The 19086-nt window shown below is 35.2% G+C and overlaps 1 protein-coding gene across 47 annotated transcripts in view; it reads right to left on the reverse strand.

The window, feature by feature from the left end:
- FIP1L1 (factor interacting with PAPOLA and CPSF1) overlaps positions 1-19086 on the reverse strand; it is a 64983-nt gene that overhangs the window by 36127 nt on the left and 9770 nt on the right. For 20 of the 47 annotated variants that reach the window (XM_069457646.1, XM_069457645.1, XM_069457641.1 and 17 more), the window contains 4 exons: positions 15875-15939; positions 15359-15466; positions 14822-14952; positions 7720-7829 (listed from right to left, as the gene is read on the reverse strand). In XM_069457646.1, the coding sequence (XP_069313747.1) occupies positions 7720-7829; positions 14822-14952; positions 15359-15466; positions 15875-15939 (414 nt within the window). Of the gene's footprint in view, positions 1-7719; positions 7830-14454; positions 14524-14821; positions 14953-15358; positions 15467-15874; positions 15940-19086 lie in introns of all 47 variants that reach the window. The other 27 variants (XM_069457647.1, XM_069457634.1, XM_069457630.1 and 24 more) reach the window with 6 other exon arrangements.

Raw genomic sequence — 19086 nt, forward strand, 5'->3', positions numbered from 1 at the left:
AACTTTTGACTATATACATACCCTCAGTCTAGAAAAAGAAAAAGAATTGTAAACAAATCTTGAACTCTGTTTAACTGGTTTGTTTTTTAAAATGGTTACGAGTAGAAGTTCTGAATCCATTGTATATGTATTTTAAGATTAATTAAATGAGAGTGTGTGTGTGTGTGTGTGTGTGTGTGTAGAAGCTGTTGAGAGCCAAGTTCTCACTGTGAAAAAAGTGAGATGCAAAATGGAATAGGGAAAAGAAACTAAGTGTCAAGAACCCTGTGTTGTCAAACTGGAAGTAAATGAAACATGATGATTTCATGATTTAAATGTTATAAAAAAAAAATACATGTGGCAATTTCATATTGAAATTGTCAGTTTTTTCCTAGCTCTGAGTGCTGAAAAGGCCTGGAAATAATAATAACCCAATACAATGAGCACAGCTAGCACCCTGATCTTGATTTTTAATTACTGTTTCCCACTAAAAGGAATCAGGGTGGCTTTGAGAAACAGCTGCTTCTAGGGAAGAGGCAGGGAAAGTACAAGATAAGCCTGGAGCATCTTGGTAATGCCAAAGAACAAAGAAATCCTCCAACAAAGATGATGGAGACATGTCAAAAGGTCATAGGAGCTAGTCTGAAGAGGCTCTCCCTAACCAAATTTCAAATAATTTGAGCATCAAAATGAATTAGTGTATATAAATCATATACATGGTTTATATACCACATACACAAATAAGCCATATTTATAAACCACACATACACACTCTCACACATAAAACAGATTTAATGAGTCTAAGTGATAGTAAGTGGGAGAGTAGGAAAGCTCATTTTTAAAGGAGCATGCCAACCAATAAATGTTGAGAGAAGTAAGAGTAAGACAATCCCTATTTTGCAGTCATCACAGTAATAACTGATTAAAGTAAAAATCATCAGTGAATGCTAAAATTCCCGTAAAGTTTGAATGGGATATTTACACATAGTCTTCCCACAAATTATTTATTAAATACAAAGGGAAAAGCAGTAATTTCACATTGCAGAAACCCGAAAAACACCACCACAACCAAGTGATTAAAGTTATTATCACTAATGAAATAAGGGGCAAACTGACATCAGGTATCTCTCCAGGCTGAGCACTGAGAAGGACTCATCACCACTTACATAGTGTTTCTGCTCCAACACAAAACCTGAGTCCACAAATCATGAGGAATAATCAAGCAAAACCAGATTCAGGGACAATATACAAAACAACTAGACTGTACACTTCTAAAACTCAATGTGAAGAAATACAAAGGCTGAGAAGTTGTTCCAGATTTGAGAAGAATAAAGAGATAAAATAATTAAATGTGATGAATGATCCTAGATTGAATCCTAAATCAAGGAGGAAAGAAAAAGAAATGCCAGAAAGGACATTACTGAGATAACTGGCAAAATTTATAGCCTATAATTAGATAAAAATACTGATTCATTGTTAGATTTTCTGACTTTGCTAACTGTGCCCTACAATTATGTAACACTTGTCCTTATTCTTAGGTAGCACATGCTGAAGTGTTTAGAGGAAAGGGGCATAACATCAAAAATTAACATTCTCAAATGGTTCAGAAGGAAAAATGTTTAAGAAATTAATAAAGCAAATATGACAAAATTACATTAACTGGTGAATCTGGAAGTTCTTTGTACTTTTGCTACTTTTGTAGGTTTGAGTTTTTATCAAAATAAAACATTTTAAAAATGAAAGCAAATGAAGAAGGCATAACAGGGCTTCTAAGGATAATGGTAATGGTCTATCAATCTATATACTGGTTTAACACGAGTATATTTAGTTTGTGAAAATTTATCAAGATGTACATTTATGATATATCACTTCTCTATATTTATCTCAAAAAAAGGTAATATGAAAAATTTTAAAGATTAAGCAAAACATTCTGATATATTAAATTAACAATTTACTTAACTATGCCAAATTGCTGGTAAGTACAGAAAGTTGGCAACCCACAGTTCTACTGCTAAAGTATAAAAAAACCATTAAAAAATGTGCAAACATATCAACAGCTATCTATACATTAATAAGGGAATCTAAGATTTTAAACAAAAGACAGTGTTTAGGTCAGTAGTACAGCTAGTTACTCTTAAACAGCTGCTGTATAGACTCTATATATCTTAATAAATGGCATTACTGTCTTCTCCCTAAAGTCAGTAAAATTTTTACTTTCAAAGATGTCTACCTAATCTCCATAAATATAATGAGTAAAACAGAAAAAAAATTTTTTTAAGGAAATAATTCACAAGGACTAAAAAATATCCTTTTGATCAAATGAAGATGAGCCCAGAAAACAAACTTTTCTAACGAGTAATGAGTGCTGTCCTTTTATATACAAAATTGACAGTATTAACAACCTAAGTAGTTTCTATAGGATGTGGAGGTAATTATTTATTTTTTCTTTAGTAGTGATAGATGTGCTAATTTTTCCATCCTTTCTTTACCTCCTTTTTACTGTCCCTTACCCATCTCTGCCCTCCCATCTGTCCTTATGTACCTCTCCCTGGATCCATGGTCCACTGTTATAATCAGTCCCTCGTCAATTACTCTCATGTTCCTGGCCCCTCTACCCCTTTTTCATATTTGCCTATTATAATCTTAACCCCTGTTAAATCCAACTCTATTCTCCATGAACACTCATATACCTGACAAGAGTGAGAGAAACACACAAGAACAAGCTGACTTGTCTCATTTTAAAACCATGGCCATTAACCTCAACTATGAAACTACTAAAAGAAAACACTGGGGAAACACTCCAGGACATTGCTCTGGGCAAAGATTTCTTGAGTAATACCTCAAAAGCACAGGCAACTAAAGCAAAAATGGACCAACAGGATTACAGCAAGCGAAAAAGCTTCTGCACAGCAAAGGAAACAATCAACAAAGAGACAACCTACAGAATAGGAGAAGATATTTGCAAACTACCCATCTGACAAGCGATTAATAACTAGAATATATAAGGAGCTCCAACAACTCAATGGGAAAAAAATCAAATAACCAGATTAAAAAATGGGCAAAGGATCTAAACAGACATTTCTCAGAAGACATACAAATGGCCAATAGGTATATGAAAAAATGCTCAACCTCATCACACATCAGAGAAATGCAAATCAAAACTACAAAGAAACATCATCTCACCCCAGTTCAAATGGCTTTTGTCAACAACACAGGCAATAACGAATGCCAGCAAGAACATGGAGAAAGGGGAACCCTCATACACTGTTGGTGGGAATGTAAATCTGTACAGCCACTACGCAGAACATTATGGAGGCTCCTCAAAAAACTAAAATGAGAACTACCATGATGTAGCCATCCCACTGCTAGGTATACACCCAAAAGAAAGGAAATCAGTGTATCAAAGAGCTATCTGCACTCCCATGTTTATTTTAGCCCTATTCAAAATAGCCAAGATTTGGAATCAGCCTAAGTGTCCGTCAACAGGTGAATAAAGAAAATGTGGTACATATACACAATGGAATGCTATTCAGCCTAAAAAAAAGAAAGAAATCCTGTCATTTGCAACATGGATGGAACTGGAAAACATTACATTAAATGAAATACGCCAAGCACAGAAAGACAAATTTCATGTGTTCTCTCACTCATATGTGGGAGCTAAAAATTAAAACAACTGATCTCATCGAGATAGAGCAGAATGATGATTACCAGAGGCTGGGAAGGGTAGTGGTGTGGGGAGGGGGGAGGAATAAAGTGGACATGGTTAATGGGTACAAAAATATAGTAAAAATATAATTAGAATGAATAAGATCTAGTATTTACAACACGGTGACTATCTATAGTCGACAGTAAGTTACTGTATATTTTAAAATAACGAAGAGTGGAATTGGAATGTTCCTAACATAAAGAAATGGTAAATCCTTGGTGATGGATACCCCAATTACCCTGATGTGATTATTAACCATTGTATGCCTATATCAAAACATCACATGTACCCTATAAACATACACAACTATTATGTACTCATAATAATTAAAAATAAAAAATTTTTTAAAAAGAAGAAAGGAAAGTTAGAAACACACAGTAGTCCTCCCTTATCCTCAGGGTATAAGTTCTAACACGCCCAGTGCATGCCTGAAACCACATATAATACCAAACTCTATATATGTTTTTTTCTACACATACATACCTATGATAAAGTTTAACTTTTACATTAAGCATAGGAAGAGATTAATAACTAATAAAGGGGGAAAAATTATAGCAATAGACTGCAATAAAAGTTATGTGAATGTGGTCTCTCTCAAAGCATTTTAGTGCACTGTACCACGGGTACCTGAAACTGCAGATAAAGGGGGACTACTGTACAGTTTCTCTCTCCATGTCAATTTTTGCTAACTTATACCTATCTGCATATAAAAATGCTGTAATTTCTCCCATCTTGAAAAAAATCCCTCTCTTGACCCCACATTTTCCTCCACCTACTGCCTAGCAATCCTACGCTTTTCTCCTTGTTTATTCACATAGCAGCAAAGGATTATTTCAGACATTCTCTCTTCTCAAACACTCAGCATCACCCTCCACTATCCTCACTCTCACCAGATAAGCCTGTATCTTCTTTTGCTGGGAAAAACAGAAGCAATCAGAAAGAGAACTTTCAATTATTCCTATTACCATTACTTATCCACCCACCTGTGCTGGTACCCTGCATGTAACTATGAATGAATTTTTCACGCTTCTACTTAAAGCTAACCCCTCCATTTGTATATTACATCCATCCCTTTGGCCTTATCAAGAACACTGCTCTACAGCAACTGCCCCTTCTCACTTCTTTCATCAATTTCTCCTTTATTAACTCATTCTCGTAAGTATACAAAAATGCTGTAATTTCTTTCATTTTGAAAAAACTTTCTCCTGACCCCCAGTTTCCCTCCAGATATTGTCCCATTTTTCCAGTCCGCACAGGAAGAAACAAACAAACAAAAAAAACCCAGAAAACTGCCCATGTTTTCTCCTTCTAATTCCTTTCCTCCCATTCTTTCTTAAACTCATTCCAAAGAGTTCTTTTATCTTCACCTTAAACCAATGGAAATGATCCTGGGTCAGGATTGCCAACGAATGACCTTTACATTTTAAAATCCAAAAGTCATTCTTAGTCTTCATCTTCTTGACCAATCAATCAGTAATATTTAATAGTTGATCATTCCTCCTTGAAACACATCCTTTTTGAGACATACAAAGGGTTTTCTTCCTATTTCACTAGTCATTCCTCCTTACTGGTCTCCTCTTACTGGTTCATTCTTATTTTTCTCACCTACAAGGGAGTGTCCCAGGCTCTGTCCTCTTACTACTTCTCTATCAATTCTTATCTCTTTTACAGCTGAATTCGATTTCACAGCTTCATGTAAGTACTATTTAAACATTGATTATCCCAATTTTTTTTTTTTTTTCTTTGAGACAGAGTCTCGCTCTGTTGCCTTGGCAAGAGTGCCATGGCGTCAGCCTAGCTCACAGCAACCTCAAACTCCTGGGCTCAAGAAATCCTCCCGCCTCAGCCTCCCAAGTAGCTGGCACTACAGGCATGCATCACCACACCTGGCTAATTTTTTCTATTTTTAGTTGCCAAGCTAATTTTTTTTTCTATTTTTAAGGTCTCTCTCTTGCTCAGGCTGGTTTCGAACCCCTGAACTCAAGCAATGCTCCCGCCTCAGCCTCCCAGAGTGCTGGGATTACAGGCGTGAGCCAGCATACCCAGCTTATCTCAAATGTTTATCTCCAGTCCATACTCTTCCTTTCTACTCCAGATCCATATATCCAACATCCTGCTCACATTTTTCATTTTTATGTCTGGTAGGCATCTCAATTTTATTATATCCTAAACCGAACTCTTAATCTTCTCCCTCCAAAAACTACTCCTCCTGGAGCCCTTTCTATCTCAGTAAATGACAAACCCATCATTCCAGTAAGATGATCAGGACAAAAACCATGGATTCACCCTTGGGTTCTTTTATTCTACAACCTACATCCAATCCATCAAGATAGCCTATTGGCTTACCTTTCAAATACATCCAGTATCTGACTACTTCTCACCATCTCCACCACTACCACCGTGATCCAAGTCACCATTATCTCTTGCCTAGATAATTACTGCAACCTCCTAACTGGCCTGTTTCCACTCTTAATAACTCTATAGTCTGTTTCTAGTAAAGCAGTTAAATTGAGACTTTAAAAACCTAAATCAGATTATTTCATTGCCCTGGTCAAAATCTCACAGTGACTCCCCATTTATTTCACTTATAGGAAAAGCCAAAGCCCCTATAATTGAACAAGGCCCTTTGTAATCTGGCCCAAAGTTTAAAACAAACAAACACAAAACCAAACAACTAACAAAAACCAAAAGGCAAAGTACAGAAAACCTGTTAATGATTTTTAAATAGTATAATTATGATAAAAGCCAACCTCTAAGAGAATATTTTAGGCACTGTTCTGAAACACTTTACATAAATGAACCTACTTAATGTACATAAGTAGGTTATGTGAGGAAAGTACTAGTACTGCATTTTACAGATTAGAAAATCCAAGGACACACAGCTAGTAAGCTGAAGAGCCAGAATTTGAACCCCAGAAGTCTGACTCCAAAGTCCAAGCTTTAATACCACTCTATACTGTAGAACACTATAAATTCAATGAATACAAGTTGACCTCTTAAAAAATGTAAAAACCAAAAGACTACTACTTAGTAAAAGGATCAACATTCCTTAGCTATCAAGTTCTTTAACCAAACATGTTACAAGACATTTAGTTTAAATAATTACATTTGGATATGTCTACAAAAATATATAAAAATCCCAGATCGTTTTATGACATTTAATTTTGGCTGAAAACTTCAAGAATCTTTATCTTAGGACTAAACCAGATGTTCCCATAAAGTCTCTTCCTGCATTAGTATTTTATAAAATATAATGTCTTAAAACAATACAAAATTATAGAAAAAAAAACAGAAAACTGTATAAAATAAATTTAAACAAGTAACTCAAAAGGTAAATGACCTCACTGAGACTAGTAATAGTTAGGTTATTGACTTATTTCAGGCCCAGACTTGTCATCTTTATCTAATCCAAGATTAAATTGCTGACATCAAACGTCCCTTGTCTTAGCCTACCTATACTTTACCATATTCCTGGTGATAGGGTAACAGGGTAACCATTTGTCACATTTAAATAAAAAGGACATTTCCCAGCATATTTGCCTATTATATCTGGTACCTTGTGGTATACAAAATTAGGTGTTATCACACCAAACCAGAGAAAGAAAAGAAAATGGTTTCAATTTGAAAGATTTTCCAGGATGAAATTTCTACAACCTCTTTTATTAAAATCAGCAAAACACCTTTAGGCCAACAGAGCTGGACTTAGGAAGTTCAATAATTCTTTATGCAAAAATAATAAACACAGAAAACAGTAAGACCATTGTTGTAACCACCTCTCCTGAAGGCAAGATTGTTTGGTCTCTTTATACATACATATAACTATGTATTGTGCTTTATTTTTTGTTTACCCCGGGTTTTTAGATGGAATAGCACCCAGAAGAGTTTCTCAAAAGAATTCATTTTGTACTAAAACAAAGTTGAATGTTCCAGTTTTTTTGGCAGAACATTCAGAGCTTTTAGACTTAATACAGCAAAATTACAACATAAAGGATACCAATGCCTTACAATAACTGAGATACAACTGTCTAACTAACCTGCTTGGTGGGAGTCCAGTCTTGAACAAAGAAGGAGGAGAAGTAAATTCAGCTTTTGTAGATGGAAGTGCTGTTTCTTTCTCTGAATTTCCAGTTCTTCCCTGCTGTACCTTAAAAAAAAAGGTTATTAGCTTGTTTAATTAATAGAACACTCAAACATAGTGTACTTAAGATGTTAAAATAAGTTTTTAACATCTGATTTGAAGTAAATAAAAGAATATTTGGTTGCAGAATATTTATTCAAATTAACCTATTTTAGAATAGCATCAGGTGAAAGGCACCAACAAAGATGAATTGTGGGATCAAAATGTTCCAACTTTTTAATAAGTTCGTATTAATGCCACTCAGAAGCCCAATAAACTGTTAACTCTTTGAGACTTTCATAAATTTCCCCAGATCACCACAAATAAGTCCAGGAGTCCAATATGAGTCCAATATACTCAGAGTGTTATAAGTTCATGTTTCAGAGTTCCAGAAAGGCCTTGAAGAATTTTACCCTTCTGTGTTGACTATTCTTATCTAAGAAAATACAATCAGTGGCTATTTTAGCCATTCTGACCATTTTCTTTTCAGACTGGGAGTTGTTGTTACACAAATGTAAAAAATCTGCTACTGCACATCCATACCATTTCTCCCTTGGGTTCCCATCACCATTAACAGTACCACTATTCTGCCGGTTCGGTAGACCTCGAAGCTTGAAGTCAGTCATCTGTCTCCATAATACGTCTTCCCCCCTCGTTTATATTAACTTTCAAACCAGGTATTTACTTACTCCACAACTTCTCCAAGATTTGCCCATCCCATCAGCTCTTACCAAAGCCTGAGTGTGGTCCAGTTGTACTTCTCTAGACTAGTGAAATGTCTTGTTTATGCTCTTTTGCTTTTATACTCACCTATCTTAAAATCATCATCAAATTATTAAATTTAAATAAACTAATTTTCCCTACACTTAAATAACATCACACCGTATTTTATGCCCTATGTAAAGTCTACTGACCCTGCTCCATTTAAATTCAGTATCACTCTCCTTCCCCATGAGGCAAAGGCCATGAGAATCTCACACAACTTGACTCTGATATATTTTAACCATTGATTCAATTCCAGAAATGATCTACCTCCCAACTAATCATTGTGTGGGGAAAAAAAAAAAAAAAAAACCTTTTCTTCTACTTAAGTCAATATAGTCAGATCTTTTATTAACAGTGCCCAACCCAATCCCTAATTGGTACCTTCATATAATTAGGGTTTTACATTGAGTTTATTTGAAAATGGGTTCTGCTGCTTTAAAAAAAATCCACTTAAAATGCACTAATCTTAATGAGAGATGAGGATTAGCACTAAGGCAATGGGGGTAGACAAGAAATGGATGTGACAGACACTTGACAGGTAAAACTGACAGGATCTGGTGACAGAGGGGGTGAACATGATTCATTCAAACATTGATTAAATATCTATTAAGCACTAGAAGCTAAGACTACAGAGAGAAACACAACAGAATCATAGACCTTAGGAAAAACCAGACACACAATACAATACAGAGCAATACAATAAATGGCATGAGAAAAAATTTGGGGGGATTAAAGATGCTATGGGAACACAAAAACAAATGCATTACTCTGACTGGGGACGTCAGGAATACTCACAGAGCTGACACTATGGCCCCAGCTGCTCCCTGACCACCAGCAATTTATATCCAACTTCTTACACGTCTAATAGGCATCTCAAAGTTACCACAGTCAAAACAAAACTAGCAATTTCCCCCAATCTGATCCTCTCCAAGTCTTCCCCATATAAATAAATGGTACCATTGTCTACCAAGTTGCTCAAGGAAAACAAAACATCCCAGGAATTATCTACAGCCTATCCACATCCAATATGTCAACTTTACCTGTACAATATACGCCAAATTCCATCAATTATGTACTTCCTAAAACCCAAATCAAATCTACCATCACATCTCACCTGTTTTGCTAAATTAACCTGTCTCTCCACTTTTGCTCTTACCTCTCTAAAGTCCATCCTCTGTACACAGCCAAAGCAACTGATTAAAACTATAAATCAAAATCAATTCATGTCTCTTCTCATTATCCAATAGCTTCCCATTATAAACAAAATAAAATCAACTTCTTAACAAGGCCTACAAGCACTTACATGTGGAGGGTATGGGCCCTCCCTCCCTCTCTGAACTGTTTTTCTCTATTCTTCTCCAACCCATCTTTATTATGCCCAGTCATAGCAACCTTTTTTCTTATTCTTTTTAACTTACAAGCTCCTCTTCTCAAGGCTTTTGTACTAGATATTCCTTCTACTTATAATATTCTCTCCCTAGATTATCCTATGGCTTTCTCCTTCTAATTATTCGAGCATCATTTCAATATCTCCTTACAGTGGCCTTCCCTTAACATTACCAATCTTTATCATATCATCATTTTTTATTTGCTTCATAGCATTTCTCATTAGTATCATTATCTGAAGTTGTTTATTTTGTTGTATGATTACCGTCTTTCTGCTGCCACTGTAACATAGGATTTTTGAAGACATGGACTGTGTTCAATATAAATCTGTATCCCAAGTGTCAAGAAAACAGTACCTGGCATGTAGTAAATACACAATAAATATTTGTTATTTGACTGACTTGGGACTCAGCTTAAATGTCACTTCTTCAAACTCCATATAACATGGAGTTTATAACTATATAATCTTTGGCATGATTATTTAATACCTATCTTTTCCATTAAGACACATGAACTTCAAGACTACAGGGTCTGTATATGCTGACCTCCTCTCCCCACCCAAGCCTAATGCACTTCCTGGCATAGTCACTACTCTGTTAAAAACTGAGAGGGAGGAAGGGGGAAGGGTGGCGGAAGAGCAGTAGGAGAGGTGGTAAAAGAGAAAGAGAGAGGAGTATAGATGAAAGAGTAGCTACAGTAGAGAGAAAGGTTAGAGAAGGTATCAAGAAAAAACAGGGCAGATTTTTAAACATGTAAAAGTGGCTGTGTTACCTAGCTTTTCTTTTTTCCTTAATTTCTTCATAATATATTCATTATATTAAACAATTCTGAAAATGGTCACCATTCTAGCAACTTTACTAGTCAACTTGCATTGATCATTATCCACTTGTCTTCACTCAAGATTACATTGACTCAAATTTGTCTAACCAGAACATAATGATATTATTTCAGATGACCTATTTCAAGAATGACTGTAAGACACTGACTGATTTTCTAAAAACAAACTCATGTCACATCACACAAATCCAAATAAAACTTAAGTCTGTAACCTCGAGAAACTAAGTATTCATCCAAATTATGCTACCATTGTACCAAAAGGTTTTGAATTATTTTTTGAAATTTCCTTCAGCTGCTCAGCATATAGCATCATTTATAAAAGTTTAACATTACAAACAATATCTTTAAAAAAAAAAAAACAAGTAAATTGTGGTATATGCAAATAATAAATTATGCAGCTCTTTAAAATTATATTTATCCAAAAATTTTAATACCCTAGGAAAATATTTACACATGTTAGGGTCAAAAAAGGAAAAATAGAAAACCATAAATGAATTACCACAATTTTATTTCAACCCACAAGAACAAAAAAATTTTTAAAACAACCACCTTTAGGACTTTGAAAGCAGATGAAAAAATAACTGAGTAGACCAAATAAAGCTGAATCCTAAATCAGCAATGAGAAAGCAAAGACATATTGATTACCATGGAACCAAAAGGTTCAGGAATTGACAACTCCAACTCTGAGAACATTTTAAATCAGCCAGGCATATAACCTCTAGGCAGGATACTGAAATGTCTCCTCTGGAAAAAATCAGATCATTAAAAAAAAAAAAAAGAGTAAAACCACCTGAAGATACTGACATCAGGAAATGTGAAAAATTCTCAGCCCTACAAATGTTTCAGAAAAGTCAAAGTCAGGAGCTAAAAATAACAAACTTAAATAATCAACTTGAAGAAAACAGACTATGCAGGAAAAGCAAACTTGATTAAAACAAACAACCTACCATTAATACTCTTTGAGAGATAAAGAGGGGGAAAAGATACTGCAGTATTGCACGCATGAACAAGAACAGGATGCTACGATTAAATAATAAAGAAAAAATTTCTTGGAAATTAAAATTTTAACAATAGAAATAAAAAACTAAGTAGAGGGTTGTAAGGCTAAAGAAATCTCCCAGATAATGAAAGACAGGGAAGGAAAATAAGAGAGAAAAGAAAAGAAAATTAGAGGGCCAGTGGAGGAGGTCCCATATCTGTCGAGAAGAGAAAAAAGAAAGCAAAGAAAAAGGAAGGAACTACTAGAAGGAAGTTTCCCAGGTGTGAAGGATATGTGCTTCCAGATGAAGAGGGTGAAACTCAGTGCTTGGCACAATGGATCAAAATTATCAATAGACCAAGATACACACTGAAATTTCAGAACATCGGAGACAAAGCTCTTAGATCCACAGAGGGGAAAAAAAAAAAATCTATGCTGGGGTGCACACATGTGGATATAAAAATATTTTAAGAAAAGGTTGTGGTCATTTTTTTCTTATTCACATATGTTACTCATTCCCACTAGTCATTTCTCTCCTGCCCCTCACCCCCTAATTATATAATTTACAATTGGTTTTGTATCCAATTGGGTGACTTTATTTTTATACCTTATTACATTTCATCTTTTATTTTGCATAAAGAAAGCACTTTCATGTTGAAGTATATAAAAGGCTGTTACCTCAAGAATGTCAAAATGTTGATAATCATTGAAGCTGTAAGATAAGCATCTAGGGGTTCATCTGTACTATTCTCTCCACTTGTCATATTTGAAAATTTACATAATGAAAAGTAAAAGTTATCTTAAAGAGGCTGATGGGTTGTCACTCAAGGATAAAAAAGTACTTGCAGTAGATACAAAAAGAACTTAAATTATGATCCTTAAATCCATTCCTTTGCTCATTCACCATCATGAGTTCAGGCCCTATTTCATTTCATTCCTACAGTACTGCAACAGCTCCCTATCTGGTCTCGGACTCCCTTTTATCCCCCTCCAATTCTACAGTCCACCCCTGCTGCCAGTTCCTTTCCTAAAAACCAGATCTACATACACATTATTTTAGTGCTTGAGAGCTTTCAAACAGCTTCCACTAGCTACACAAATATTTGCAGGCTAGTTCAAGATTAAGGTCTTTCTCATCATGGCTCTATTTCCACCCTTTCTGACAGACCACAATATATACACAAATAAAAAAATGTTTGCCACGTGCATTAACATTCATACCCTCTTCCCAAATTAATATTTCTAACAGACATATTACTATTCAGATACATTACCACAGCAAGAAAACCATTAGACTACACCCATCAAATTCATTAAGAATCAAATATATCATAATGGAAGAGTCAATGACCTCTTCTCATAAAACTAAAAGAAATTACCAAATAATTTTTTGATAAACAGTACATATAAAATACACATTCACAGTGGCAACCTTCAATGAGACTAGTCCCTGGCAATTTCTTTTTATTCTGTTTTTAAAAGTCTACCACAAAAAACTACAGTACACAGAAGCTAATAGTTTACAATGGTAGTTCTCATTTCTCTTAGAAGAAAATAAAAACCACTAATGAACTAGTTTATCATCATGACAACTTTTCTATCCATGGTAATCAAGTTTAACGATATAGTCAATGCCTAAGTAGACAATATCACCAAAAAGAACCTGATGACCACTTAAAATAGAATAGACATCATCACGCACTTTCAAAATATTTACAACAGAACAAGAACCAAATACTTACCTATAGTAGGATGTAAATTAAAATTAAATTCTTTATTTAGAACTGTGTCCAGCAGAGCGGTTACATCTGCAGATATAGCACATGCATTGCATAAGGCAGTATTTTGGTGGACAGGACTGCAGTCCCAAAAGGGGCACAGAGTTCCATATTCAGCCCACAAAACTTCCCTGAGTACACACCCCAGTCTAACACTCCCAATCTCCATCCCAGTGCTATTCATACAAGAATCAAATATTAAGGTAAAGAAAGAAGAGTACATAATCTGGTTTCAAGAAACGCATGAAAATATTATTCTCTGGATTGGGTCTATGATCATACAGTGGAATGAAGAAGCCAGAAATCACACTTGATACTCAACTAGTAGTATCAACCTTCAAGTCTTGCACATAAACCTACTTCTTTTAAGTATTAATTTAAAAAATCAATAGCTTTATCCCATTCTGTTGAGTTCTCAGAGACTCTCAGAGAATGCCTAAGATTCTTGAAGACATCTTGAACTACAGAAGAGATTACACCAATGTATTTCAGTGTCATACAGATAATATAAACAGTATGCCACCTTCCTTACCATGTTTTAAAGAAAATAAGGAAAACTAAGTCTCCAATTTTGCTGATAAAGATTAGAGCATGACCTACAATGAGAATTTAATCTGTTGCCATTAACTTTTACATCCTACAAACATACACTATGATTCAAAATAAAATCACAACATATAGCAAAGAATAGTTTTACTTGGCATTTGTTAGTATAATAGGCTATAAATTCACATGCTTACAAAAGTGGAGATAAAACAACAATCAGCAAATTTGTAAGTCACCAGGAAGCTGAAGGTTTGGAAAAAAGGTAACTATTTCCACTTTATCTTGTCCCTTGAATAGTGGTATGGGAGCAGACTCAAGAACAAAAAATGAGAGCAACCAAGGATAATTTACTAAAATTCACCTTAAAAAGATTGAATCTGCCATCTTGGATCTCTGCACCTGGTGTAACTTCCATAGTACAGTCTTCGGCCTAAGTTAAATAACATATTCCCCATTAAGATACCACATAATTTTTAATAAATAGGCCATATAAAGACAAACTAGCTGTGGCTAGTCTGTGACTTGAAACTAAGAACATCAAATAATCATTAATATGAAACTCTGAAAGGGAAGGAAGGGAAAAAAACAAACAAACATGGTAAAGAGAATAAAAATTTTAAACTATCAAATATCATTTAACCACCTCTATAGGGAAAAAGTGATTTATTTGGGGAGTAAAAGTGGGACGGTGGAAAAGGCAGGGGGATTCTGAAATATTTACTAATTACCGTAATTTTATTTGTAGTAGAAGTAACTGGTATAACTTCAAGTCCCATTCGTATCCTCTTTTGTTTTTCACAGTAAGCTTTCCAGGTATCTTCATTAAACCCATAATTAAAATAATCAGAAAGATCAGCACCTAAAGATAAAACCTACTTTTAGTGTGCAAACATTTCAGGAATATTTTTATACAACATCAAACATATAATAAACTATAAAAATATAGAGTTCTATCAGTCCTATTGCTCTTTCTAATTTTACTAGTTCTCAAAATTACCATTTATGGTGGCAAAAAGACCATAAAAATTTTGATCAAATTATTTCCTTTAGAAATGGCATTATAAAAAAAAAACCACAAGCCTACATTTAAGTAATGCTAGGCCTACCAGCAGGATTTAATAATCCAAGTCATTATTACTTATCATTTGCTAAAGACAATAAAAATGACATTGAAAAAAGAAAATTCTAATATGATGTTCAAAAATACTTTTCTGGCGATTTCACACTAAAACTCTTGAAATAAACATAAGCCACAACAATCTTACCAGGTTTACGCCATGGTTTATCTTCAAAAGAATCCAAATCTACCTCTAAGAGTGGAACTCCATTAATGCTTCCAGGTGCATCAAGGTCTACCCCTTTGACTTTTGTTCCTATTTTATAAAATTACAAAATGGTGAAGGAGCTACATTAGCAAGAAGCTGGGAGATAACACACACAAACAGCAAACAGTAACACCTTTTTACTATTCCTGGCACAAACCATGGCAAGGGTTCCAAACAAAGCATTAATGTTTACCATAAATAAAAGTAGGTGAAGTCAAACTTTATGGGGTAACTGTAAGATAAACTGGATAGAAAGATTAGAGACTTACAATAAATAAGGGACGCCTATACCAAAAGGAAGTTGCTAAGAATATGTCCTATCTGGCCTTTTCAGAAAAAAGTTTGCCAATCTGTGATACATGGTCAAAAACTGCTGTTAAAAAAGAGCTATTATAATCTATTTATGACTTATGTAAGACATGTGCCTTTTCCTCTTGATGCAAATACAAATTTTACCTGTAGTTCCATAAACTCTTCCTCCTGTCTTGATGTTAAGATTCACAGGTGCAGTACCATAACTCCTAAAAACAAAATAAAAATCACCCTAAGAAACTTAAAAGTAAATGATGTGTACAAATATACACTCACCTATAAATGGAAAGACCGACACTGACTCACACATTTTAGAAAACATTTTATTTTTAGAAGTCTGTCACTTAATAAAAGACAAAAACAAGCATGTTTTTAAAAGTCTGACTTGTTTCCATTTCAAAAAGCTCCTTACCACCATCTCGATATCCCACTGTAACAAACTTTCTAAGATATTTAGCTGGGAAGGGAAGAACTGTTTATACCCCTTGTTTTCATTTCCTTGCCTCCCAGTTATTCAACATACAGCAATCCCGCAGCAGTGAAAGTTCTGCAACTTGTTGCCAAACCTGGTGGCCTCCTTTCAGTCCTTCCCGCATTTGATATTGTTGATAAATCCTCTCTCAATACTCATGGAATACTTTGTCCATAATATGAATTCATTTACATGAAACTCAAAAATAAATCTAGGGTGAAAGCAGACCAGTGTTTGCTGATGGTGGGTGGCTAACGATTGGGAGAGAATAAGAGGGAAATTTCGAGGATGCTAGTAATGTTCCGTATCTTGATCTGGGTTGTGGTTACATGAATGTGTACATTTGAAAAATTACTGAGCTGCAACTTTTTTAATGTAGTATAACATACAGCGATTTAAAAAAATCTGAAGTTGACTGACTCACATTCAAATACAAGTTTTATCAATATCAGCTGTGAAACCCTGGCCAAGTACTTAGACCCCGTGAGCCTTAGATACATTTTCTGTAATACGGGTTTATAGGCAGTTCTCTACTTTTCTATATAATGCATTCTTGTACATGAGTAGGAGAATCAAATATACTAACTAAAATAGACTTACATGTTACTGGGGAAATTAGGGAGAAGATAGTGGGGAGTGGGCAAAGAAAGACCAGTCATCACTGAGCAAAAAAAACAACAGTAAGACCTTAAGTTATAGATAATGTTTTCAATGATATATTTCTCACATTGTATTTATGTTATTTAATTTGGTTCTTTGCCTTCGCAAGTTCAGCCAATTGGACTTGTCAAGATTCACTGCTTTTGGTCTGCCTAATAACAATTATTTTCATCTTTTGTCTCCAAGGTCCTGAATTTATGAGACTCAGGTTTAGTTACATTAGCATTGTGATTTTTGTTTTCTTTTTAAAGAAGTGTAAATGCAATTAAAGAAATAATTGTAACTCCACTGCTATAAATGCAAAAAGTATAAAGTAGCCCAAATTAAAGTGTTACTGTCAAATTGTACCATCATTACCAACTTGAAATGCTAAATCATCTTATAGACTGATTAATTCATTTAATAAACGTTAACTGAGGCCAGGTGTGGTGGCTCATGCCTGTAATCCCAGGACTTTGGGAGACTGAGTGAGGCAGGAGGATCGCTTGAGGCCAGGAGTTTGAGACCAGCCTGGGCAACAAAGTTAGATCCTGTCTCAAGGAAGAAAGGGAGGAAAGGAATGGAGGAAAGGAAAGAAAGGGAAGGAAAAAAGGGAAAAAGAGGAAGGCAGGCAGGCAGGCCTACTGAGCACCAAAAATGTCAGGTAAGGTTCCAGGCTAAGGAGAGTGGAGGAGGAGCCGGACAAATATGGTCTTGCCTTCAGGATGCTTACATTTCAACAATCCAAGTTCAGCACAGCAAAAGTAGCTCAGGGTTACCCATATATGATATATAAAATTTAGTTTCAAAGTCAAATGCATGAGAAAATCAATGACTGTCTCTAAACTGTCCTCCTACAGCACTGCTATAGGATAAGATAGTATTTAAAAAATGCTTAGCCATAAGTACTCAATAAATGAGCTTCTTTGCTTCTCACCCAGCTGCTTTCCAGTCCTCATTCTGCCTTTTAAAGCACTTTTCTTATTTAAGCCACCAAGCCCCTACAGTCATTCTGTGCAAAGCAGCTTAGCTGTATGGAAAACTGCAGAAACCCCATGAGATCTCAGGACACTCTAGATGCTAGACCCTACCTACTTGGCTTTCCTATAGGAACTTCAAAATAAACATGTCAAGTTTATTTTAACCTGCTCCTCTCACATGTACTCAACTGTTCTAGACACTTTGAAGCCACTGAATCCTTAATCTCCTTCCCCATCTACAATCAACCAGTTGTCCGTGTTATTTCTATTTACATTTTTCTTTTTATTTATGTATTTTTCTAGATAACAGGTCTCACTGTACTGCCTAAGCTGGCCTTGAATTCCTGGGCTCAAGTGATTGTCCCACCTCAGCCTCCCTAGTAGTTGGGACTACAAGCACATACCATGGCACCAGGGTTTATTTCTACTTTTTTACTCATTCAAATATACCTTGTTTTCCCATCCATCCCAATACCACTGCTGGCTTAGCTTAGATTATTATCTCACCTGGACAACTACTTCAAGTCTGTTAGCTAATTTCTCTTCATCTAATCCATCCCAACTACTGCTGCTAGAGTTATCTTTTCCAATAATCTGACATGCCTAAAAACCTTCAAAGGTTCCACAAGGACAGCAAAACCATCCTACCTCCTTTCATGAGTGATTTCAACCATCCCTTTTCATCAATCTTATCTTCTAGCCATGTAGTTCCTCCAAACCATGCTTCCACTGCACCTATCTAAGCCATGCCCTCTGCCTAAAAATCACCAGTCGTCCATCTCAAGAATTACTCGAGCAAATTCAGATGTTACCTCTGGAATTTCCTCTTCAACATCCAACATTTAGCAACTCTCCCCTCAAAGCTTTCAAATCACTTTGTACATGTTTCTATGCTAGCACCTATGTTGCACTGAAAGTATTTGCTCACATGACTTCCTCACTACTTCTGGAACTATTTTATAATTTTTTAAATTCAGAAATCAAAAACTGCTGCTTCCATGTAACTTTACCTAAATCTTTAGGAAATTTCAAGGCAAAATTTAACACGCATTCTTTTGTATCAAGGTAAGAAGGAAAAATATAAAAAATAAAAAAAATGGACTCAACCACTGATCACTTGATACAGGCACTATCTCGGCTACTTAACACAGTAGCAGACAAATTACGCCTTTAAAAAGTGTTCACTGAATAAATGAATGGATGAATCTTAGAGATAGCTAAGAAACTACTTCTCTATACAAGATAAATTATTCTTGCTTTAAGAT

Source organism: Eulemur rufifrons, chromosome 24 (genome assembly GCF_041146395.1).
Source record: "Eulemur rufifrons isolate Redbay chromosome 24, OSU_ERuf_1, whole genome shotgun sequence".
NCBI classification, from domain to species: domain Eukaryota; kingdom Metazoa; phylum Chordata; class Mammalia; order Primates; family Lemuridae; genus Eulemur; species Eulemur rufifrons.